Below are 25,218 nucleotides of genomic sequence, written 5' to 3'. Positions count from 1 at the left end.
AAAAGTCAGCACAACAAAAATAAACTCCACCTAAACTTGGTTTATATCTGACCCAGACAGACTGCAGGTCATAACTTCTTACCTGAAGTTCAGTTCACCTGACACTCGGACCGGCGACCGCCTCGGGTCTCTCCTCCTGCCTCCCCTTTCTCTCATCCACCTGCTGGAAGCTCCGCCATAGCCACCACCAAACAACTGAGTTATTTTTACACATCTGGCAGCATCTGGCCAATCCACCATCTTTCATTGTTTATACCGTAACTAAAACATAAAAAAATTAAATCATCTGCCCATAAAAACGAAAAATCACCATCGGCCCACCGGGCAAATGCCCGATGGCCAGTCCAGCTATGGACGTGCCATCAGTTAATCCTTCGCGTGCCAGCTGCCAGGGTTGCCGACCCCTGCTCTAAAGGATTCCTTCACTTGTTCTTTTTGCAAATACACCAAATCTGGTCCCTCCTAAAGTCCGCTTTGGACCACACACAGAGTTCTGTGAGCAGCTACCAGATCCTTCGTTTCAAATCCAGTCGAGTGTTGCACAAAAGCAAATTTACTGATGTTGTGTCACTTTTCACGTACACGAGCCAGAGTGTACATAGAAACAATTAGAACTTCAATATTACAGATGGGAACCATAATCTCCAGCTCATATTTATAGCCCACTGCGTCTCAATGTTAACCGATGAAGTTTCAGCAGATGTTAGATGTTATCTTTCATTCCCTCATATGTCTTTACTGAATGACAGTAACATTAGGAGGGAATTTAGTGCTAAAGAGACTATCTTTAGACGACGCCAACTTGATTTGGCTAACTTGTACTTGCCAAAGGCTCTTATCCCCCATTACTCAAAATTGGAATTGCATTAGGAAGGGATCAATTTACAGCAAGTGTGGGCTGGAAGAAACATTACAGGCGCACTAACTCTTTCATTGTACTGTGAGTGTTAAAGTTAAAAGCATAAATCTGGAAAAACTTGTTTGACTAAAAAAAAATCTCTATTTTTTCCCACAAATTAAGATTTAAATAAAAACGTGGGAAACACGGGGCTTTGAGCTAAATGCTAACAGCAGAACGTAAACATGTGGTTGAGTTAAGCTTTTGTTGAGACACTCAAGTCTGAGCTGTAAATATCAGCGCCATAAAAATGTGGTCATCAGAGCTCGTGAACGGGATGTAAATAGATTACCACATTGTGATTCAACTTAAATTTATTCACCAGTTCACAATCATATTCACCTCGGGGTAATGCATAATGCAAAGACCCTGCAGAATGTGAGAGAAAACCTCGACAATTCACTGTGAGCAACTGTGGGGAGAAAGAACTCCCCTTTGATAGGAAGCAAGCTCTGATAAAGCTCAGGGAGCAGCAGGTGTCTACTGCGACTAGTTGGAGGACGGAGGTGTATCTGGGCTGTATCCCAATTCAGGGTCTGCAGCCTTAAAGTACGCAGCCTTAACGGTCCACAAGGGCCGCCTACTCAAAGACCGCTAAGGCCGGAAGTGCGAGGCTTGTGAAATGGGACGGTCTAGCCCAGATTGCCTAGCAACCATGATACTAACAGCTGGGAACGTTTCATACAGCTTTGTTTGACAGAAATGAAGGAGAAAATCTTTTGTTCATTTGTTTGTTTGTTTCTACATTAGCTTTGAGCATTCTCTGTAAGATTAAGGTCAGCTATTGAACGGTGTATATTTTAAAGTAAAGGCTTTAAAACCAAGTTAGTACAAACGTCACTAATGTCACATAACTTTGCCGACATGTGGCCAACAGTAATGTTTTAATGTTCTTCGTTATTAAACATTTGCACATAAATAAGTGACATAATATTCAGTACTTACTTAAAGTTTACTCTTCGGGCGCCCCTCATCCGCCGTTTTTTTTCGGCAAAATTATCCACACCCACCGCCGCGCTGTGCATTATGGGATATGTTGGGCCACGAAGTCTACACCGCCACATCCTTAAAATTCAGGGAAATGAAGGACGCATTTGAGGGCCGCATTTCGAGCAGCCTTCGAATTGGGACAGCCTTCGTCGCGTCGCTGTGACGTAATCGGCCTTAAAGGCTGCAGACCCTGAATTGGGATACAGCCCTGGTGTGTGTTGGTGCTAGGGCTGCCACGATTAGTCGACTAGTCACGATTACGTCGACTATCAAAATCGTCGACGACTAATTTAATAGTCGACGCGTCGTTTGAAGCTTTGTAAGATCCCAAAAGACACAGGAATAAGTAGTAGGATTTAAGGGTGTAATAACGGACTGAAACAGAAGATGGCAGCACTGCATGTACAAGGATGCCAGCTGCCGTTAAACCCCGAAGAAGAAGAAGCTGTGTCCCAGAATTCATAGCGCGGCCCTGCTCAGTTTCCAACAATGGCGGCAGCTAGTTCGTTTTAATATTACTCTCATTATACTTTCTGGGTCACAAAATAAACATTTAACGTATTTTCAGACGAGAATGTAGCTGTGTAAACCTCAAATATCTGCTCGGTTTATCAAGACACCACATATTTTCAAAAGCGCTCCGACGTTTTCGGAGACGTCTGTTACCCACCAGCTCGATAGCGAGCCGGGGTTCAAGGCTCACTAGAGCCGCTGAGAACACCGGACTCCCGGCAAATCGTTTTCAAACCCACCGCCGTCTTTCGCTACTCAGGTTAAGCATGATATATAAGTCACTTAGATAACTTAAAAATGTTATTGTTTGGCTTTTTTCAGTATTTTATTTGTTCCTGACTAAATCGGTTTGGCTGAGATTAAAGTTATAGTTTTTACACAGCTGAATAAACGTCAAGCAGACAGCTGATTATCAGAAGTGTGAGATGCTGGAGAATTTACTCCGGTGTCCTGTCATATTTTAGATAGCAAGGAGCAGACGGGTGAGTTTATTAAACTCCACTGAGACAATCTGCAAATTTCATTAAAATGTAATAAACTATCATCTTGTCTTTATTTTTAGTTAGCACCTTAAACCCTTAAAGCTGTAAGCTAATGATAGTTATATAAGAGCAGATGCATGCTGGTGCAATAAGCTGTAGTTTTACGTCCAATGGATGCATGACCTGATTAGTCGACTAATCGCAAAAATAATTGGTGACTAGTTGACTATCAAAATAATCGTTTGTGGCAGCCCTAGTTGGTGCATCATCATAACAGCGTTGGTCCCGATCCAGCCAATCAGACATGTTCGTTTTGTTTCTGTAACCATAATGTTGTTGTTTTCTTTATTCATTCTTATTAATATGACGAATTATGTTCCCTGTTAGCCAAATTTACGATGCTCGTGTCGGTTTGCTTGTGTTTAAGTAGCATTAGCTAAAGTCTTGGCTAATGCTAACTGATCGCTCAGACAACACGATGTTGATCCTGGACCAACGTGAAGGATCCTTTTTATAAATACGAGCGTTTGGTAATTAAACTTTTTTTTTTTTTACATAACTCAGACTCAGAAATGAGAAAAAGAGTTTTGTATTAAAGTTAAATTCATGCCTCAGGTTCTCAGAGGACGTGATAACATCTGAGTTTGGATGATACAGATCTGGACTCTTCATCGTGATTCTTCTGGGTCGGGCGCTCAGCTGAGACAAAAGGTTTAAATATTTCCTCACTTCAAATCATATTTGAACTATCAGTTTGAAAACAGGATTGCCGGCCTGCTTCTGTCCTTATTTTTCCACTGTGAGAGTTTAAACAGCTTCACATCTGTTTACTTAAATTCGACTTTTGGGCCGGGCGGGTCTAAAACAGCTCGATGCCTTTCTCATCTCTCACTGTGGTAATGTTGGTGGGCAGTTCTGTAACCTTCAGCCTGCTGCACCTCGGCTCGTGTCGCAGAGAAGATTAGACCCGACTCCGCACAGTGTGGCAGCGCGGGGTGGGGGAGGAGGAGTCCTTTCAGATTTCACAGCTGATAGAAGGAGTGAACAAGCGTGGAGCGAAAAGCCCGAGTGTGGCGTATACCTCACTGCGTCAGGACTGCAACACCAACACACACAGCGCAGTCACGACACAGCGGCCGCATTCAGGAAATTACGCAGGGCCGTTCAGCTCCAGTCGCCCGTGCAGTCGAATCCTACACGAGGCAGAGGTCTCCATGTGAGCCCCCTTTATCGCTGTGTTTGATGACAAACGCTTTCCCGTGACTGTGGTTTAAAACAGCAGCAGGCAGCGAGACAGGTACGAGATTTGACCGGAAAGGATTTGTCAAATGAGCTCTCGGCGCGGGTCTGCTACCAACCCGCGGCGGTGAGGATCACATTATCGGAGCCTCTGATAGGATGTGACCTTTACCTCTGGAAGCTTTCCACCTTTCTGTCGTTTAGTTTTAACGCCTCAAATGTCTCCCTGCAACAACAACTCAAAATCTCACAAGCACAGTTACTGAAATATACTTTATTGTTCCAGAAAAAGACAAGAAGGCATGACAGAAAACACAAGAAACAGGATTAACTGAGACGCTTTTATGGAACGCTAATATTCAATTTCCTGCCCTACAAATCAAAACAACAGCTGCCCGGCGAGGACACTTTCCACTGTTTGTTCATCCGCTGCCAACCGTTAATGAACGCTCCCCTCGTAATGGGTTTCTATGTGATTGCAACATAAACATGATTAACTGGAACCGTGATGCAGGCGTCTCATTCCATCCCAGGCAAACGGTTATTTCATGGACACCCAGATATCCCGATTTTTCTCCGCTGCGCGCACGGATCATTGGAGTGGAATTAAAAATGCCTCGGCAGGTTCGCTCTTGTTCCACGTCAAAGTGAATCAGTGCTGCTTGCTGTGAAAGAGTCTGAGCGGTGCGACCGGGACCGTGTTTACAGAAAAAGGGGGAGACTCGGAAATGCGCAACTTTAAATAAAAGGCGCCCATATGATGACACTGTACGTTTAAAGGATCTTAATTTGAACTCAAAACACAAGGCTGGCTTCACCCTAGATAACGTTCCCTAATTCCTTACATCCTCTCGTACGTCTACTTATCTTTAAAAAACAGAAGAAATGGAGCAGCGGCGGCCTCTGTGTGCTCCAGATAAAACAAGCCGACCAGTACCGCCTCCGATACTGCAGAACACCATCACATTAATATTCGTGTCCCAGAGTGCTGTTTTGATAAATAAAATCCGTATCAGTCCGCTCCCGGCCCATACAGGTCCTTCACCATATACGGTCCCTCCAGCTCGTAGCCCATCTTCCTGTAGTAGTTCCTTGTTCCTACACCTGCAGGATGAATCACAGCGTTCTCAGTGTCACAGGACCCAAACATTCACATCACTGGCTCCTGATAATCTCTCAGTCTGACACACGCAGTGACATTATTGGCTCATCACAGATAAATCTGTGTTATTCACGAGGCCTCAGCACACCGGGCGGGGCCCCCTGTTTGATTTGGCAAAGTCTCATCCCGGGATCAAACCGGGATCCTTCTGTTGTTAGGTGAATGTGTAAAGCAGCACTTAAAAAAATAAGTAGTCAGTTATTACAGTGTACAATTCAGTCTCGGCCACATCTTCAAAAACACTTCTCCTCTGCTCCTTCAGATTAAAAGCATCAAGTTTCTGGTGAAGGGTAAAGATTTTTCCTCCTTTCACTGTGGTCTCCGTGGTTACAGTTACTAAAGATTGTCTACTTTCATAAAAACAAACTAAAGTGTTTGTTTTTTCTGTGTCAGAACAGTTCACATCGTCTGTATCGACTCACCTGATATAACAGCCAGTTTGCAGGAGCCGTGCTCATCCCTGGCGATTCTTTCAGCCTCCTCCATCAGCATCATGCCAAACCCCTGCACACGTAACACAAATACAATCGGTTTGAAAACATTCAGAGCTTCTGAGGTTCGGCTGGTGTGGAGAAAAACTCGGACAGGCTCGGAGCGAAACCATCACGTTCATATCTGTTGTTGTGTGTGCATGTGTGTGAAAGTGTAAGCCACCTGATGCTGGAACTTGCTCGGGTCTCGGCTGCTCACAGGGACCACGCTGCCGTACACGTGCAGCTCACGGACAATGGACACGCCTCCTTTGAGCTCCGGGCGGAAGGACTGTGGAGAGCAGCGGCGCAGCCGCAACAGACCAATCAGGATGTCCTGCTCAGGGTCTTCATAGGAGAGAAAGGTCTCCCAGCCACTGTTGGCCACATAGTCTCTCCGTATCAGCTCCACCTGCACACAGACATCTGTGTTAGGGAACATTAGGAAACCACAACGTCTCCTCGGCCCGTCTCACACTGCGAGTGAGGGCGCCGGTTACCTGGTGAGGTCGGACTTTGTGGTGGATCTCCTGGATGCCCACTTCCCGGGTTCTGACGTCACGACACTGCAGGCGCACAAACCCACACACACACAGACAAATTAGAAAGTCAAATCACCTCACAGCTGTTGCAGCTCATCCGTATAATGTTCCTGCACACGCAGCTTATATGGATATAAAACAGACTTTTATCATCTCAGATTTCTCACAAGTTAAATCTGGCTCCACGTCTGGACCTGCAGTCTAACTGCACACAGTCACAAAACGATAGACAGGAAGTGACTGTGGGCTGCGCTGTTACCTGCTCCTACGCAGATCTATGCCACGACTGAAGCCACAGGTGAAAGACGAAAAAGCAACACGTCAGCGAGATGTTGCTGGAGGTGTTACCGTGTTAGACGGTCGTAAGTCACTGATGACAGTATGGAGCCCCATTAGGGATCTGGGGGTGTGGGGGGGCTCGACTGTTTATCTGTGTAAATACTGATCAGCTGGTTAGCCAAGGCGTGTCCCTGCTGTAATGTGAGGACCCCTGTCGGCGTGTGCAACATGAATTCAGACCACAGCAATGCCTAAAATCAAACTGGAGCCTCGTTGGCACCAGTCCGTCCTCTGCTGTCAGCAGCTGTTTAAGCACAGATAAAGGGCACTTGCTGTTACCACGGTAACCGCTGTGTCTCCAAATGAACCAGGCCTGAAATCTTAAGGATTCGAACTTTAAAGCTTTCTGTTTCAAGGATGGCCAGCTGTGTCTTAAAGGGGGCCATTTCTGCTCATTTCCAGCCTCAAAGTTTTATCCTTGGATTCTAGAGGAGCTCAGCGTTGCAGCGGCGAACACGACGCATCCCCAGGTCGAGGCCAGGAGGAGACTCGAGTCCAGTCTCAAGAAGCGCTGGCTCCAAGCCCGGATAAAGGGGAAGAATCATCTTTCCTAAAATCAAACGTGCACGTCCATCTGCTACGGTGACCTCTCGGGAATAAGTACCTCAGCTGTAGAGTCACTGTGCGTGACTCCCAGCTCAAACTAATTCGTATTCATCCCGTCTGACATGAGTCATTTGAGCTCCACCTCCTCACTCGAAGGCCACATTCATTCAGCTGTTCTGCCCTCGAGTGCTCACGGCGGTTTAAAGCCTGAACTACAGACTTCATCACAGCATTAGTTATGTTTAAAACAGGGAAAGAGACGTAAACAAAGAGGAGCAGCTTCTGTTTTCAGATTTATTTTTAGCATTAAGAAAACTTTGTGCCAGCTGTCTGCAAACCGGATGGAAAAGTTTGCAGCGTCAACAGGAGAAGTAGGTCAAGTTTGAATAATTTGGCATCACAACATCAGCATAACAGCGCCGAGCTACGTGTGAGATCGAACGCAGCGTGATTCTGGTTTCTAGCCGTGTGTGGAGCTCAGCCACACACGGCTGACGTTATAGCAGCGTGAGGGTAGTTGGTGTTTTTGGGAAGAGCAACGCAGAGCTGCCGTGTATATTTCTGTGGTGGCGTTTCAGCTCAGCTCTCGCTGTCTGATAACGGCTGCTTTTTAAATCCAGTCTCTTTAAACGACGCTCTGTAGCTGCTGACTCTCGCATGTGCAGCCCAGCCTGGTGTTTTCAGCTTGGCTGGGCTTGTACCCACGTTCTAATCTACTTTCTACTTTCCAGCATAAATTCAATAAATGCTGGAGGAGGCCGGCTGGGAGGGAGGGTACGCAATTCTGTGCTCCAACAGTCCTCAGCTACACCTGTGCGGCGTTTTCATCTGTCATCTTACCCACAACAGCTACAGCGGGAAAATTATTCTCACAGTCAGCATTTGCATGTTGGCAGTTGTCGCCACTCGAGTTCAACTGTTCTCCCCTTTTGTCGGATCAAATCCCAGCTGGAAAACACCATTAGCTTCCTTCCTTAAAATAAGCTGACGCACAGCATGTCAGGCCTTATAGTCTCACCTCAGTGCCCATGTCCTTCATCCTGGCCAGTGCCAGCTCTCTCAGGTTGCCGTGCTCCACGCCAGAGCTCACCAGCGGCATGGGGATGTCCCTGATGGGCGGATGATACAAGAAATGACTGAACAGCAGAGGCACTCCACATCCTTGGTACAATACTGCACTCGTGGTTTTCTACACTAACAGAATTTCTTTTTTATACAGAAATAGCTCTGCTGTCATGCTTCACGCTCACATTCACACCTGAGGGAAATTTAGAGTCACCAATTAACCTAACCCCGCCCAAACAAAAACCACTTTGGGGTTCCTGTAGGAACCGTTCATCTCAGCTTCATCTCCACATTTTTATTCCTGCACTCCATTCCTGTAGCTTTGCATAAGTCACACCTCAAATTAATTCCTGTTAGACGTATAAAACAGCTGCAGATTCTACTGCAACAATCGTGGCTGTGGTGGCTGTAAAAAGACAAATGTGTTTTTTACATTACATTTGGATTGTACTCAGTTATGGCCCAAAAAAGACATTTTGCACACACTATGATATTTAATATATTTAAGGAATAAAATACAATCCACTGAATATTTTGCAGTATTTTGATGTTTTTAGCACAAAGTTACCTGAAAAACTGGCCACCGTTCTTTTTCCCCTGTTGTGTGTGTGTCAGTGCTGGGTGAGCCCCATATGTGAGTCACTTCTGACCGCTAACAGCAGCCTTCACAAACCGCTGCCTGCCTCTGTGCATTTTTATTACATTCATTCAAAGTTTTGGAGAACACATCGACCTGTTGGAAGCTGTACATGCATATTTATGAGTTTAGCATCTTTGTTCTATGAAATAACCTCAAACAGTTACTGACTGCATCTTTGAGGCTTTCTTCTGATAACAGAGTTTGTTAAACTTCATCACCCTACAGATGCTGCTCTGAAGCATGACCTGACTTTAGCCATGTGCTGGAATTATTGAGATTCCCGAGAATCACGCACACAGCTTACGTACCATCAAGTGTATCCGCTCACCTCTGCACTCGGTACACTCGTGTCCAGGGCGGCACCAGCGCCAGAATCCGAGCCACGAGGTCCACCAGAGCGCTGGGCGTGTAGCTCTTGTACCGGCCGGTCTTCCACAGCTCGTACAGACCCGTGCCTCGGATGACCAGGGTGGGGTACAGTTTCAGTCCATCTGGCCTGAAAGCTGGATTTTCAAAAAACTCCTGGAACAAGCAGATTCATGTTGCACTTTAAACTCACCACTTAACAACAGAGAACAATTCACATTTGCATCACAGTTTTATTTCTGGAATAAAGCAGAGTTTGTTTGAGCTTCTTGAAACTGATGAAACGGGGTCAGAGAGAAAAGGAGGAGCTGACTTCATTTATGTGACTTTTCCACACGGGTCAAGAAAAACGGGCCCTCTGCAGAGGCAATGAGCCCGGCTAGAAGCAGCATCCACTGACACTCAGTTATTCAGTGGGAGGAAAGAAATGTCTGGGTCTGCGCAGTAAGAGGAGTCAGTGTGATTTCCAGTCATTCTCCTCCCCTCTGCGCTCGCTATCATGATCAGGACCGTGAAAATCTGGAGCGGAGGCGCATTCTCCAAAATAGGCCGCATTATCGGTATCTCATAATCTCCCCCTCTCTCGTCACAGCTCATAATCACACGAGGACATGTCCCACACGGCCCTGCAGTGCAGCTGAAGGGAGGGAGGTGAGGGAGGAGGGGGAGCCGATCCGACAAATAACAACGCTTCGATACCAAAAGAAGGAGACCTGGGACTGGGGACGGCGAGTCTGCACCTGCTACTGGTTTGGATTGTAAATTCACAGCTTCTGTTGGTTGGTGGAGAAGAACCTCGTTAGGATGCCTCCCTGAGAACAGGAGCATCTGTACACAGGAGATAAGTGAGGGAGGAGCTCAGGCTGGGAGGAAGTTGTAATCGAATTTCATTATCAGAACGAGCGTGATGTGCAAAGTTCTCCTGTTGCTGCCCTCTGCAGAGTTAAACTGGTCTGGGATGCTGCAGACAGCAGCGGGGTCATTATAATAGACCGCAGCCACAGATAACAGGAAGCATGTCTGATTGGTCGAGATGAATGCAAACGCAAAAGACAATGAGGAGCCCCCGCCTCCGAATGCTCGCAAACAGAGGACCTCAATCAGACTATTATTAGCAGCTGTCTGTAAACCAGAGTGATGTAGAGTCAAACGTGAGGCCGATGGATAAAGCGTGGCCCAAGTTGGCTCGTGCAGGACAAAAATGCGAGAGACCAACAAAATCATCCAGAAAACAATTGCTTTAAGTCGTTGGCACCAAATCTGGTGCTTCAGTTTATTGAATTACAAGATGTTTTTAAAATTTTACAGAACTGCTTACAGCCACGAGAATATTTCTTTACATGAGTGCAGCAGACAGACAGCGGCTGATCCCCGTCTGTCTGCTCACGTAGTGTCAAGAACCTGAACGAGCTCCCGGTGTTTAAACCCTCGAGGGGGTCGACCGCTTCCTATTGAAACACCTGGGACTGAAGAAGCCTCTTGAACGAGAGCTTTAACAACCTAACAAACTTAAAGAAGTCCACTCGTCTTCTTTTCGAGCTCTGCACGATGTACAGTCTGTACTGCTGTTGGGATTGATATGGAAACGTTTGCTCAGCCTTTTTGAAATATTCTTCTGTTACTGGCACAAAATGTGGTGAAGACATAAAATAAGGAGCTGCTACTACAAAGGAAGTACTCCACAGTGTGCTACTCCAGAGGTTATTAAGCAAACTAAAGTGAACCAAATGTGTCTTGAAATATCTTAATGCAAATCTAGGCACTCCTCTCTTCTCCATTTCCCCCATCTTTTCTGATCATTTCTTCTTCCCGTCCTTCAAACCGGCTATTCCTGGATGCTCCGTCAGTAAGAGCTTTAGCTCGGATTTTTATGGAAAAGGATCCTGAAAAGCTTAGTTTGGATCCTGGAGTGAAAATTCATATTTTTTACCCTCCACTCACTGGCATGACGGGTGTCATGGAAGATTAGATATGATGAGGAGGAGTAAAGGGGAGTCACACACAAGTTGTATAATTTAAGTGTCAGTGTGATAAAAGAGGCAGAGAGGAAGCCGGTGTGACTGGTGGAGGAGACGAGAGGAACGTTACAACTGGAGAGAGAAGAAAGAGATCAAGTGAGAGACAACGGGAGGAGAAAAAGGAGACGCGAGAGAGAAAATACTCTGAGCTGTGTGGAAGAAACACAGACGGCAGAGAGGACGAGTGACAGAGGAAATGCTACAGGGAAGGAAACACACAGATACACACTTAGTCTGCTTCCTGTCACAGTCCTGCCGTTACAATGTGAGACACGTTCACAGGCTTCAGTAAACACACATGTATGTGTATGTGCAGCAGACTGGAGACGCTCTCAGGGCTGCACACCGTCCTTATTCTGCTCAGAGAGAAATCCTACTCTGCTCTCATGAGTCGCTCCACTCACAGACACTTGCCATATAATTATATTTGAAATAAAGTTCTCCCTGTATGAAGGTGAGGATTGCAGCATCTGCCAATGAACTCCTCACACCTTCACAATAAAAGCAAAACTTCTGTGAAGAAAAGTGGGACACGTGTCCCCCAGCGAGATACAATGTTACAAAACATGACTACTTCCAGTTATTGCTGCCAGAGCTGTTCTAGAATAGAACAGAATAAACCTTTATTATACCACCGTTGAGAAATTTGGGTGTTACACAGCTGTTATAGAAGGGGGAATATAAACTATAGAAGGAAGACACAAAGTGGTCCTATACACACAACTGAAGTTCATATGTACAGAAATACGTACACGTGTGTGTGTGTGTGTGTGTGTTGGGGGAGTGATTCTGGTGAAATGTACAGTGAACAAAGAAGCCGAAGAGCAGGATGACCAGCCGTCTGACAGCTGCTGGTAAGAGTGACCTCCTTCCTGTAAAAGTCTGCTGAACAAGCTGCTCAGTGCTCACACAGGCTCATCAGGGGTGGGAGCTGCTGTGTACACTCAGTGACTGGAGGCTACGTCCACACTAGCCCGGATAGATTTGAAAATGGCGTTTTTGTCTGAAAACGCTCCGCGTCCACACTAGCGTTTTCAGTCGTTTTCACAGAGTTGTGCGTCCACATTGAAACGGCCGAAAACGCTTACGTTACAGTCCTGTGCATGCGTGAAACACAAGAAGATTCAACCTGCCTCATTTCCGTCTGCCGCTTATTTACTTTCCGGCTCTTTGAATCGTTGCAGCAAAATGTTGAGGAAAAGCACCGAGTTTTTAAATGGACTAACAATGAGGTGGAGTTGTTGCTGCGAGTAACACAAAAGTACAAAGTTGCAAAAGCGAGTGAGAGTTAAAGAATTTGAAGAAAAGCTCTCTGGAGCATGTACAGACTGATATTAATCTTTAATAGGGCTGTCAAACAAAACAGCAGCTGTATAATGCCCTATCGTAGTTTAACCTCCTAGGACCTGGCGTCCACATATGTGGACATCACATTTTGGGTTATTTAGACCAAAATACTCAATTTTGCTCTACAAGGGCCTGATATCCACTTACGAGGACATTATACTGCCACTGTTCTATCGAAATTAAAAATGAATATCCTCATATGTGGCTCTTATTTTTCTTAGAAACAAAAATCAGGTAAAAAAAATCTGGTAATTCTTTGTTTTTACATTCATCAGGTCCCAATCAGCCCAAATATCAAAGAGAAATTAAAAATGCTGCTGTGGAAGAGTTCAGGTCTTAGGAGGTTAATTGGTCACATGACTGCATCACATGACAAAAATGCATCATGTTTTAGAAAGTCTTTGTTTGTTTTTCGCACTGCATGCAGCCCTCTGCTGCCTGTCCCACCGCACATGGTTGGAAAGACAATAAAGCCACTGGACAAACTGCCCACATCACGCTGTGCTCTTAGCCACGGCTTCTACAAACTCTGACATTTTAAACTTAAGTATCTGAGATTAAAACATCTTTTTCAAACATGTCTTCACTTTGAGCTGAGTGTGAAAGCAGGTTACAGCTAATCTCAGAGCAACACGGCGGTTTGGGATCTTTTCATCTCTGTATCAGATTCTCCTTCAAAGCGAGCCGGGTATCAGACGCAGCAGTTTAAAAACCAAACACAAAAACGTTTTAATTATCAGGTACGAGAGGGGAAATCAATATCACTGCTGGTTCTTACACAGCCAGTGTCATATCACCTGCACCGATTAGTCATATCTGCTCTTTTCCTTCGTTGCATTTTCATCACCTGATTTCAAAACAAGTGGAATGAGCTCAGAGCGCACGCAGCTTCAAACCGAGTCGTCATTTACATCCTGCAGTCTGGCGCTCTGGGAAGTCTGATTCTGCGCATTCAGCCATGTTTCCAATCAGAGCAGCAAACCGAGCCCGCCGTTGAGCGGCATCTGACAAGACTTCCATCGACTGTGAGTGACTGTCGCCGTCTTCTCCGGGTCTATTTTGAGACGCTACATGTGGGACGTACTTGGTACTATCGCACTGTGAGATGACGCACGCTGCTGCCATGCAGAAGAGGGAAGGTCTGACTACTTATTCCACAAACAATAAACCTGATGATCGACCAAACGTGCTATTTTTAGTCTGGAGCTTTTACTCTTTTTGTTTCTCGAGAACACGCCGACACACTTCTGTCCGCTTAAAACTTTTCTTATGAAGGAAATCCATAAAAATATCCAATCAGGGATTTGATCCTGGCCAATGCTGAGGTCCAAAATAATCATGTGACCAGGAGTTGATGCTTTCTGCTTCTGTACGTTATGCTTTTGTCTTTAAACTTCAGTTGAAATACATCTGTGGTGACACCTTTCATCGTTTTAATCAAACCATCTTTTAACATTCACTCATTGCAAAACATGATACGGCCGACAAACACTGACCGCCATATTTGTGCTGATGTCAGTCAGCGAGGCGGAGCCTGTACTTTTTTGTTTAAAAAAAGAAGATGAGGATCACAGAAGTAAAATTTAAAACATAATAATGATTCAAAATTATGCAAATTACACAGGAAGTCGCCCCTCCCCCCTCTGCTCCTCAAGCACAAGGGTCACGTGCGGAGTGAAGCGGAAAAAGTGCGAGAGAGAGGCTCGCGTCGTTCACTTCAAAGAGCCGACTCTAAGAGGCGGTTCGTTCGCGACCGACACATCACTACATGGCGGTCTGCAGCTGGACGCTCGTTAGCACAGACAGAGAGCTCTCACTGTGGAAGTAAAAGCTGCGTCTTTGAAACGTGTTGTTTGAGCAGGAAGGCACAACTTTTAATTTGAAGTTTGCGTCTCACTTTTTTGAGTTTCACCATTATTTGATGTTTCGTTAGTGAGTGTTTGCAGAGCGGTCGGCACCTTCCATCCAAACCGTGGCGATGTGCTGGTGACCAAAGCAGTCGAGAGGACATTTTTGGTGCAGCACCTTCTTATTCAGCCTGACAGCACCCAGCAAAGCTACCGACCTCCAGCAACCACCAACCAGCTGCTCGCTGAATGCACATTTTTCCATAGTGACCAGAATTTTCCAGGGAGGCCGCCAACGAGACCTCAAAAGTAATGCGATTACTGTAAGGACTCACAACATTTCCTGTATATGCAGAAGACAGGGATTCACAGCACTGTACAAGCAAAAGGCTGCCATCATTTAACTTCCAAAATCAAGTCCACTCACCCCGGTTGGAAGCGGTTCGCTCTTATTGACAAAGTAATAACCTACCAGCCCTCACTCGTTCCTCGTGTTCTCAGATTAACGGTAAAACTGCGCTAAAGAAAAAGAAAAAAGCTCACAATGAACTGCTCCACATCCCTCTCCATGCCCACGTTCGGCAGGTCTGGCATCATGTGGGCGACCACTTTGAAGCCGGCATCCTTTGCCAGGTGGAAAGACTCGCACACAGCTCGCACCGTGTGGCCTCTGCACAAACACACAAGCAGAGAGTAGCTGTTAAAGCCTGCAGGCTGCAACCCCATCAATAATAATAATGTATACTTTATTGATCCCCGTGGGGAAATTACTCTCTCTGCATTCGACCCATTCACCCAGTGAAGCAGTGGGCAGCCACTAAGCAGCGCACCGGGGAGCAGTGTGTAGGGACGGTACCTCGCTCAGGAGTACCTCAGGGTAGCCGTTCAGTGGATTCGAACCCCCGACCTTCCGATCATGGGGCCACCACTCTACCTACTGAGCTATCCCTGCCCTGCTGTCACATGACTTCTACCTGTTGGTGTCGCAGGCCACGTCTTCATAGACGCTCTGGACTCCTATCTCCAGCCGGGTGCATCCGTAGCCCAGCATGTCGCTGAGGTGCCGCTTCAGGCAGTAGTCGGGCCGCGTCTCGATAGTGATCCCCACGCATTTGGTATTACTGCGCTCCGAGTACCTGCAGGAGAAAAACACTCCCAGTTACTTGTGCTGATGTCGTTTCTGCTCATTAGGTGTTTTTAAAATATCGCTTTCATGTCTGTGTGATAATGTCTTTTTAATTTCACTATTTAGTCTCACAGAGTCTAAATGTTTGAGTTGCTCCATATGAAGGAAACATATTACTGGGATCATTTAGCAACATCAATTTACAGGCTGCGAGTTTGCTCGGCTCATTATGCCGACAGTTAACACTAACCTCACATTAAAGACACACTGATCAATCCAATAAAGAAAACGCATGACAGGGGCAAATGCTAAATGAGACATTAACAAGTGTTTTGTTTGCAAGTCACTGACACTTTGTTTACTGGGTATGATCTGGATCTACTTATTAAGAGATGTGTTTGGTCCTACTGGATTCAAGCGTTTTCTTTGAAGCTGTCTTTAACACAACAAATACATCTGCCAACTTCTGACAGAATTCAAATACATTTTGAGGCTCTCGGGGTTATAAGAGGCAGGAGACGCGGGAGCAGTGCATGAGTCAGAGCAGCCATTGGCCGGGTAACATCTCAAATGAAGCTTGTGGTTCGTCCAGATGAAAATCTGCTTTATTACAAACAATTCCAGCTTATAAACTTGGATTCAGATCTCTCTGCAACTCTGCCACAAAGTCCGTGAGTCTAATCTTTCTGCAAAGTCCACAAACACTTTCAGTCCTGCTGAGACTTCTTCCACTTCAAATCTGACTGAACCTGATAGCATCTTGTTCATATTAAGTGAAATCTGTCAACAGTCTTGGCATCAAACAAAAATCACACATTTGATTAAGAAAAGCAGAAACTTTAGAGTCCTGACTGGCTCGTCCATTTAAACAGTTTGTCTCTGAATAACATATTCAATCAGACCCTTTGTTTGAATTCTTTATCATCTCTGTTTCTTTATGATTTTCAGTGCTGTGTGAAAAGTCTCGAGTCGCCCCTCATTTCTTTCCGAGGTGCAATGATTTATTGAAATCATGAAAATACCGTACATGAGGCAAAAAAGTTTGTACAAGTTTAATGATCTTCAAAGCGAATATTTGGTATGACCACCTTTAGTCCGCTATACACTCTGCATCTTTTCCATTTCAGTAATATTTGGAACAACGTGCAGAATGATCATAAAAGCTAACCCATTAAATATTAACAGTAGGCCACACTGCTCACTAAGTGTCCCTGCATGTGACACAGGCTGATTAATAAAGCAATAAACAACTACAAGGACGCCTGAGATGGAGAACGGAGCAACATGTGACGCAGCGCGTTCACTCGTCTTCTACAAATGTCATCTCGAGACAGAAACAACATGAGCTCCATCGAGTCTGGCTCCAGTGCTACTTTCAAACTTATCTGAGTGACTGATCGAAATCACACACACACGCACACAGACACACACGCACACACACACGCACACACACACACACACACCTCTTTTCGTGACACTGGCCAGGTGTCATTTTCTCCACTCCAGCTGCTCTGATGACGATTAGCTGCCCTCACACCGGCTCATATTCCTTCAGACTCTGTATCTGCTGGCAATAAACGTCCATCTTTTACAGTCTGCTGGCTGATTTACACCAATTACAAGAGTTTATGCTCCAGAGAGAATGATCAGATTGTGTGAGATGAATCAATAAAAAGTCTATTATCTCGGGCGATTATCTCGAGGTATCTCACTGCTGCGATCCGATCAGGCAGGGTTCGCACGGTGAGAAGCAGAGACATCAAATGCACACGACTTTTTTCAAACACACACACACACACATACACACACTGAGGCACAGAGATAAGGGCAGCAAAACCGAGTGTTTCCTGCTTCCTGAGAAGCAGACGCAGCCACTGCAATTACCGTAATCCTAGCATCTTAACAAAGCATGCTGATAGAAGTGCAGGGAAGATTCAGGCACACTGTCACACACTTCCCGCAAACACACTCGTGTACACACAGGGGACATACATCAGAAGAGACACGCAATCGCACAAACTAGCCTCTCGGGCCTAATCGGACTTTAGGAAAGCAAATAGCTCCTGCACACAAACAGGCTGATGTGGCTGCTTCAGACCGCAGACAAACCCATTATTCGGTCCAATCATCTCTATAAACTTGACTGGAATCTTCTCCAAGTCATCTTGGCGTTGCTACTCATCCATACTGAGCAGCTGCAGGACAATTTCATTCAAAACTGGCCACAAGTGGCCGAGTGAGAAATCGATGGGAGTAAAAGCAGAGGACTCGTCAGAGTGGCCTCGCTTATTCCTTTCACCCGAATCCTGAATGAACTCATTCAACAGTTTAATGTGTGGATTCCTCATCAGCGTCTTTTTACTTCTTTCAGGAAGTCTGGTGGTGATTGAACTAAAGCAGAGTGGAGTTTAAACTAAATGGAATCAGGCACTTTATTACTGCATGACACAAACAGGGGATGCTGGGAGTCCCAGTATTACAGTCATGCTGCACTGGCTTCATTTTTATTTTTCAGCTGATTATATAAACATGTAATGAAGGTTAACACGTTTGGTGACACACACACGGTGATTCCCAAAGAATTATCAGCATGGTGTGCAGCACAGCCTCTGAGGAAGCAGACATGATGATGTACAGCAGCAGTCACAGGTTTGGACACACATTTAATGGTTTTACTACTTCCTACATTGTACAAACTGAAGACATCAAATATATGAAGCCAGATCTTTGGAGGCAAAGAGAAAAAAAATGATAAATAACTCTAAATATGTTTTATATTTCAGATTCCTCTAAGCAGCCGCCCTTTGCTTGTTTGGCAGCGCTGCAAACCTGAGATGGTTTCACAGGTGTACCTGTCAGGGATCATTTGTGGAGTTTCTTGCTAAAACTTTCCCCAAGTGCAGTCACAAAAACCATCAAGCCCTACGACCAAACTGGCTCACATGTTTATGAAAAGGAAGCCCAAGAGTCCGCTCTGCTGCTGAGGATAAATTCATCCGAGTCACCAGCCTCAGAAACCGCAGGTTAGCAGCAGCTCAGATCAGAGCCCAGATAGATGCCACACAGAGCTCCAGCAGCAGACACATCTCTGCATGTTCAGAGGAGACTGTGTGAATCAGGCCTTTACGGTCAAACAGCTGCTACGAAACCACGACTAAGGAAAACCATTTCATGAAGCTCATGGAGGCCCAGAGTGTGCAAAGCAGTAATCAAAGCAAAGGGGGGCTGTTTTAAAGAATCTAAAATATAAAACATGTTTTGGGTTATTTCACACTTTTTTGTTTCAATCTAGAGAATCTACAAAGTAAATAATCATGAAAATAAAGAAAAACCATTCAATGAAAAGCTGTGTCCACACTTTGGACTGGTCAGAAGAGAGAGCTGCGTCTGGCCAATCAGCTGATCCATCTACTGTTGCCTCGACATAAATGGTCTCAGCGGAAGAGACCGTCTCTTCTCTCCCGCCGTCTCTCAGGGTTACAGTACAGTAGCCCTGACAGACGATAGGCAAGAGCAGGAGCCATTGTTACACACAGGAAACGGGGAGAAAAGGCCGAGGTGTGCCACATGACACAAGAACGGCACTAAAAAAAAAAAAAACTGGCTTATTGAGTAATAATCCAAATTTAAAAGTTACGTTTCAAATCACCACCAAAATATACAGAAGAGGTCAAACACAAACAACAGGTGACAGAAAATCAATTAGAAGATTTCAGGTAAGACTCAGGGAAATAGTTTGACTGATGTTAACACGCAAATGGACAGTAAGAATAAAATGAGATGATCAGAAGGCGAGAAGAGCTCAGTGAGTTCAGGGAAATACTGAAAATGGTAAAGTAGCTCCCTCTTGTGGTTACAACCTTTACACATTTTCTGAAAATACAATGGTAAAAACACCGCAGCTGAGACCAGAGGCTGCAGGGGCGAGTGGCCGTCAGGGAAACAACTGGACGTACAAACAGGACCCTGCTGCCTACAGGAAAAACCTCCGTCTAATAATCACTACAGGAATCAACACATCCCCGTATCAAAGACGTCGGCCGCTTTATAATCTCTGCATCATTCGCTGCGAGCTTTTTGAAACCAACATGAAATCCAACCTTTAAATCCGACATTATCTCATTGGAAATGTTCTCACGTGCCTTTTCACGCAAAAGCAGGCATTTACTTTTCAACCACTAGCATGGAAGGGTCCAAACATCTCGAGAACATGCCACTGTTGTTATTCTCAGTAGTTCTAGCATACGTGACCGTTTTAACATCCTTCTTCTGTTACCAAGAAATTAAATACCTGACAGCCTCAGCCACGTTGTTAGAGGTGTGTCCTGACAGGGCGTCGTGAAGGTTTCTGATGAAGTAGTCTCTGTAGTCCTCAGGCAGAGCCATGAAGGTCCCGCCCATCACGATGAACTCCACTTTGTCGACGCTGTGGCCCAGCTGCTTCAGCTGCAAATCACACCCGAGGGTTGGGTACCATTAAAGCAATGGACTTATCTGCAACTTCAGCTAAGTGCAGCAATGCACCATTATTCAGCAGAACAATCATTTTGTTCCCTCAAAAAATTAACTGTAATTAAACTTTAAACAGCTAGTGCACATAAACCACACCTCCCACAGGCAAAGCTCCATGGAAAAAACAAAAACTGTGTCCAGTTTAAAAAAAGATCCACATGAACTGTTCCAATGAATGACTTTGCTCTGCTGCAAAGCACTAATGGGCCCGTAAATTTAAATAATGGCATAATTAGGGTCAGTGAAAGCCTCGACACTCATTACAGCACACTAAATATATTATCACCGGCTGATTTGTGGAAATGGCTCATCTAGAGACCACATAAAGAGACACACTTCACATGTGCTAAATGCAGGCGGGTCAATCGAAACACCTGATAAAGGTGCTTCCTGCTTCTGTAATTTCAGGAAAAGCCAAAATAACACGAATAATCAAAACAATGTCAATTTTTAAAAAGTACACCGTAGAAAATCACTGACCTGCTCCACTCGATGTCTGGTCTGTAGGTAGGGGTCGTAACGAGCTCGGATGGCTCTCATGGAAGTCGGCTGTCAGAAAGAAGGGGAGAAGCAGGAAGGACGTTTAACGTACGTTTGCTTACGTACAAAAGACAGACATGGAGTTCCACAGGGTTCTGTGCTAAGAACCTTACACACCCGTTTTTTGGGTTAAATTAAAAAACATGGCTCAAAGTATCAATGCACAAAATATAAAAACTTGATGTATGTGGATGGCATCACTCTGGCCTCCAGTAACACTGTGAGGAACCTGGGAGTCATTTCTGAACAGAGCGTGTCCATTAAGCTGAATGTTAAACCGTTTCGGAGGAATGCTCTTGTTCACCTGCACAATATCTCTGCAAACATCCTGCCTCGTGATGCTGAAGGACTACTTCATGTAACTGTTACTTCTAGGCTGGATTACTGTAATTATTATAACGGATTTATACCTCTGGGTTCTTCACTGTAGGGAAGTCACAAACAAAGACAATTCTCAAACACGACATCATAACGTGATGTGAACTTCCCTAGAAATGTAGCTACACGTGTGTGTCGATGCACATGTGTATAAATTCTGGTCTCTACACAAACACAGCCAGAGCACTGCCACGATTCGATTTTGTCCGTAGCTTCTCTAAACCGGCTCCAGGATAAATCCAGAATTCATTTTTAAGTCTTTGTCCTCACAAAGTCCAGGATGATCAGGCATTAGAGACCTCGCAATAACATTTTATTCTAATCGAGCACGTTGCTCTCTGACTGCTTATTTGTGGATTATTTGTGGATTTTAGAGTTTCTGAAAGTAGAATGGGACGCAGAGGCTGCTGTGGAAACAGCTCCCAGTTTGGGTTGAGGAGACAACTTATTTACTTTATCAGGCTTCAAACTTTCCATCCAGGCATACACAGTAGATGAAATCAAGGTGCTTCACCTCGTAGCCAGTGTAAGACTGTGTGGAGTACTCAAAGTCAGAGTCCGGTCCACCAGGACAGTAGCTGCCAGAGTAAAAACAAAAAACTGATTATTAATACACATCTGATTATCAATAAACTCCTGTCAGCACTCAAACATGTCAAAGGTTTTACATCTACCTGGCTTTAGGGTTTGTTCTGTGTACCACAGTATGACCACTAAATATACTTACACAACACTGATACTGCTCATACTGGAACAGCTAAAAGATGAAATATGTCCTCACAGATTTTCTCTCATCAAAAAGCAATACTTACACACAGATGTTGCCTGTAAAGCTGATGTGAGGACATCGATGAGGTTTACACATCACAGCTACGACTGCAATCTGCAGTAAAAACACAAGTTATTAAATCTGCTCCTATTTTGGGGGTTAGGTATTGTGAGAGATATAATTTCCATATAGTCTGAACGTTCATGCATTTCCAATCTTCACTGTCCATCTAAAGCTGAGCTGAAGGATTAAACCCCATCAGTGTTGTACGCTGTACGCAGATTATACCAGACATAAACACACGCACACACACATCTGCTAGCATGTGACTCCAAACTATTACTCAACATGCCTCAACAAGCCACTTAGTGCATTTTATTTCAGCCTTACTGAACCTTAACCTGAAATATCAGACTGCAGGACAGAGATATGGACGGCAGAATAAACACAACGTACCCCGCTGGCAGTGCGGATAGGTTTGGCCTTTAGTTTGGGCACCAGCGCTCGACGGTATTGCGGTGGAACAGCTGCGATGATATCCACCAATCGGGGCTGAGCTTCAAGTCCATATTTAGCTGAGGCCTGAGTCTTAACTCTGTTTGAAAACACAAAATGCAACTCGCTTAAAACTCACCTGGAACTGAAAATTGTACAAAAAACTAATTAAAATTGTTCTTTAATGCAAACTCATTTTGGATTTGATGCCACGAAAAGCTTTTAAAAAATTTGGAATAGGCGCATGTTTCCCACTGAGGAGATCAACAGCTCTGGTGTTGACAGGAAGAGGTTTCTCGTTGTTCCTCGATGTGTTGCGTTTCAGCTGCTCCTTTGTCATATTTATTATTCAATAATGTGCTAATGTCTTACCGAGTGCTAATGTCTTTTGCACATTGTGGTCTGACATCTGGATGACAGCATTGATTCCTTCAAAACCTCCATAAATCATATTGCATTGAGGGGCTCTTCACAGATGTACAAGTCACCCATGCCAAGTGCACTAACGCACACACACCAGATGTTTGGTTGTGAAGTTTGCATGAATAACAACGACACTGGGTCCTCTCCTCATTGGCCCAGACTACAGGACTGCAGCACTTAGATGACCACAGGCCCAGAGAAAGAACCATGTCTTAAACGTAAGGGGGGGAAATCTACCATCTATAGTAGATTCTTAATTATTGTAATATGTAGCCCATGTAATCTACACAGTAATCACATGACTGTTTCCTGCAGCTGATACCAATTTCTAATCTTTTCTTACATGGATGGCTTACACGTGCATTTTTGCAATAGCCCAACACAGAAAATGGTCATCGTTGTTGAGCTGTCCATAAATAAACTACAGTGCACATATTTTAGAATAAAGACATGTGTCAGTGCAGCAGCGCTGTGGAGCTCTGTGCCAAAGAGCATTAAGACTAATCAACTTCACATACACAGACGGTAGACAGTTAGTGGGACCAGTTCATTGTTGTTTTGGTTACAGACTATTGTTGCACACGCTGTATGTCTACTGTATCGTTTAGATTACTTACTTGTTAAGATTGATGTCTTTTCCCTTCTCGTGGGCTTCAACCAGCTGCTTGATGACATCGGCAATGGTCATCATCATCAGCTCGGCTCGGCTCAGGTCACCTGACCAAGAACAAGCGCAGCATAGTGAGATTACCGTCATTACAGTGAGAAGGTTTATTCGCTGTTTAAACACAGCTTTATAATGTGCAGGAGTCCAAATTGTCAAATGCAGCTTTACGGAGTGAATCACAGTCCAATATGCAGTGTAACGGATCTCTATGAAAACGAGAAAAGTTGCTGAACTCTTCTCTGCCGAGTTATGCAGCTTCTGTCATCATCTTATGGGACCTGCCGTTAGCATTAGCTTTAAGCTACAATCACCCTCAGCACTTTAGAAAGCAGTTTGCGATGTTTTAAACGCTTTGCCACACACTCACTCTTTTTCTTTGGCTTCCCCATTTCCTTCGTTAGTCACCTAGTCCAATTATTTACGAAAGGAGGTCTGTTAAAAGTTCTTCATCTGTCTTTAAAGCCCGACAGCACTCTGGGGTAACAGTAAACAACTCCACGTTGCGACCGAACACGGCACCTGTCGTGCGGGGATAGCGGCTGTCGCAAAATAACGTAAACACACTTTCGCAGTGTTTAACCTGTCATTTATTGACGTGTAAATGTGTTCATGAGTAGAACAACGCCAAGTTTGGCTTATTTAATAGCGAGTGGGGCTGTTTCGCTAAAACATCCCAACATGTGCCGAATAAGCGCAGCTGGAAGGAGACGCGCAGACTCTACGACAGGTGCGACCACAGAGCGGCGCTCAATTCCGTCTCATAGCGACGGTCCGCGTGTGCTCGGAGCAGCTGACGGACTTGGAAGCTCTCTGACTTAAGTCTCGCAGCAAATCCCTTTAGCTGCGAGCTGACATGGCTTGACTGATTCCTGCGGGAAGTCTTCAGGAAATGCAACAGGTGGAGGAGCTGTGGTTGTGAACCCTGGACTGTCGTAAGTGTTTCTTAGACCTTAAAGGGGCTTTCCACGGTGCAGTGTACAAGTGCCGGTTACTTTTATCGGCGGTAAATGTGGAAGTATTTAATCCTGTGTGCTGCTGTCATGCAGCCCTCATTAGCGTGCCCGGCTAGCTGCTGTGTGTCACTACTTGAAGGCGCCTGAGAGGAGAGGAGGGAGTCGGACGGGCAAACCACTGCACACACGGTTAGTTTGCTACTCTGAACTATGGAGGGTTTATTCCTTTTCTTTTATTTACCTTGTTATCTTCTCACGGTAGACTTCACCCGTCACTGACTGGAGTTTTTAGAAAAGTGATTTAGAAAATGAACGCAGTTTAATCGCTGTGTTCAGGTGTCACTCGGATAAATAAGTGGTATCGCACAATGTGTGATATTAAGCACACGCCAAGTCATTTCACAGTTGTTGTTGTTGTTTTGTTTGTTTTTTTAAATTCATGTGACGCAGGTCAGGTGCCACCATGGATGACAACAGTCTCAGTGACTCCAATGTAAAGGTGGCTGTTCGTGTGCGGCCAATGAACAGGAGAGGTGAGTACAAACGGCTGCAGCGTTCATGGCTAACTCGCTGGTTTCAATGAAGCCTTTTAAAGGCAACCGTCCACCTTCAAAGGGAAGTATCAGCCCTGCGCTTCACCCATATCTGAGTCCGTGTTTGCTCTCGTTCAACTTTTGGTAAACAGTAAAGCTCAGTGCAGGGTTAGGTTTTCTCCTCAAGCTCTGAAGTATACACGCACTTCTTATGTCTTTAAATTTAAGTTTTGAATTCAAATATCCTCCCACATAGGTGCCGTTTCGAGATCGCAGAGACGTGTTTTGTGCACTGTCACTGGCCTAAATACTTCTGACAACAGCTGAGCTGGACTGGAGTGTCAGCTAACTGCAGCAG

General features: G+C 45.0%; 2 protein-coding genes across 8 annotated transcripts in view; one reads left to right on the top strand and one right to left on the bottom strand.

Moving 5' to 3' along the window:
* Window positions 1-4,381: 4,381 nt before the first annotated feature.
* On the bottom strand, window positions 4,382-23,887 carry elp3 (elongator acetyltransferase complex subunit 3). Its single transcript, XM_063495625.1, has 15 exons — window positions 23,742-23,887; window positions 23,325-23,424; window positions 22,246-22,384; window positions 21,833-21,903; window positions 21,535-21,598; window positions 20,583-20,651; window positions 19,882-20,036; window positions 15,439-15,600; window positions 15,008-15,134; window positions 9,215-9,408; window positions 8,200-8,290; window positions 6,255-6,320; window positions 5,939-6,166; window positions 5,707-5,788; window positions 4,382-5,226 (listed from the first exon to the last, which is right to left on the bottom strand). The coding sequence occupies exons 1-15, from the start codon at window positions 23,761-23,763 to the stop codon at window positions 5,135-5,137; spliced, it is 1,662 nt and encodes a 553-aa protein (XP_063351695.1). The 5' UTR covers window positions 23,764-23,887; the 3' UTR covers window positions 4,382-5,134.
* Window positions 23,888-24,208: 321 nt separating this feature from the next.
* LOC134642653 (kinesin-like protein KIF13B) overlaps window positions 24,209-25,218 on the top strand; it is a 37,529-nt gene continuing 36,519 nt past the window's right edge. For 6 of the 7 annotated variants that reach the window (XR_010096318.1, XR_010096319.1, XR_010096317.1 and 3 more), the window contains exons 1-3: window positions 24,209-24,306; window positions 24,421-24,516; window positions 24,778-24,860. Coding sequence is in view for 3 of the 7 variants with exons in the window: in XM_063494549.1 (XP_063350619.1) it covers window positions 24,791-24,860 (70 nt within the window). In the remaining 4 variants the exon portion in view is untranslated. Of the gene's footprint in view, window positions 24,307-24,330; window positions 24,517-24,777; window positions 24,861-25,218 lie in introns of those variants that run through there. The other variant, XM_063494548.2, reaches the window with a different exon arrangement.

This window comes from Pelmatolapia mariae, linkage group LG15 (assembly GCF_036321145.2).
Source record: "Pelmatolapia mariae isolate MD_Pm_ZW linkage group LG15, Pm_UMD_F_2, whole genome shotgun sequence".
NCBI lineage: Eukaryota > Metazoa > Chordata > Actinopteri > Cichliformes > Cichlidae > Pelmatolapia > Pelmatolapia mariae.
Note: the sequence above shows the minus strand (reverse complement) of the source record. Positions and strands in the feature narration are given on the sequence as shown.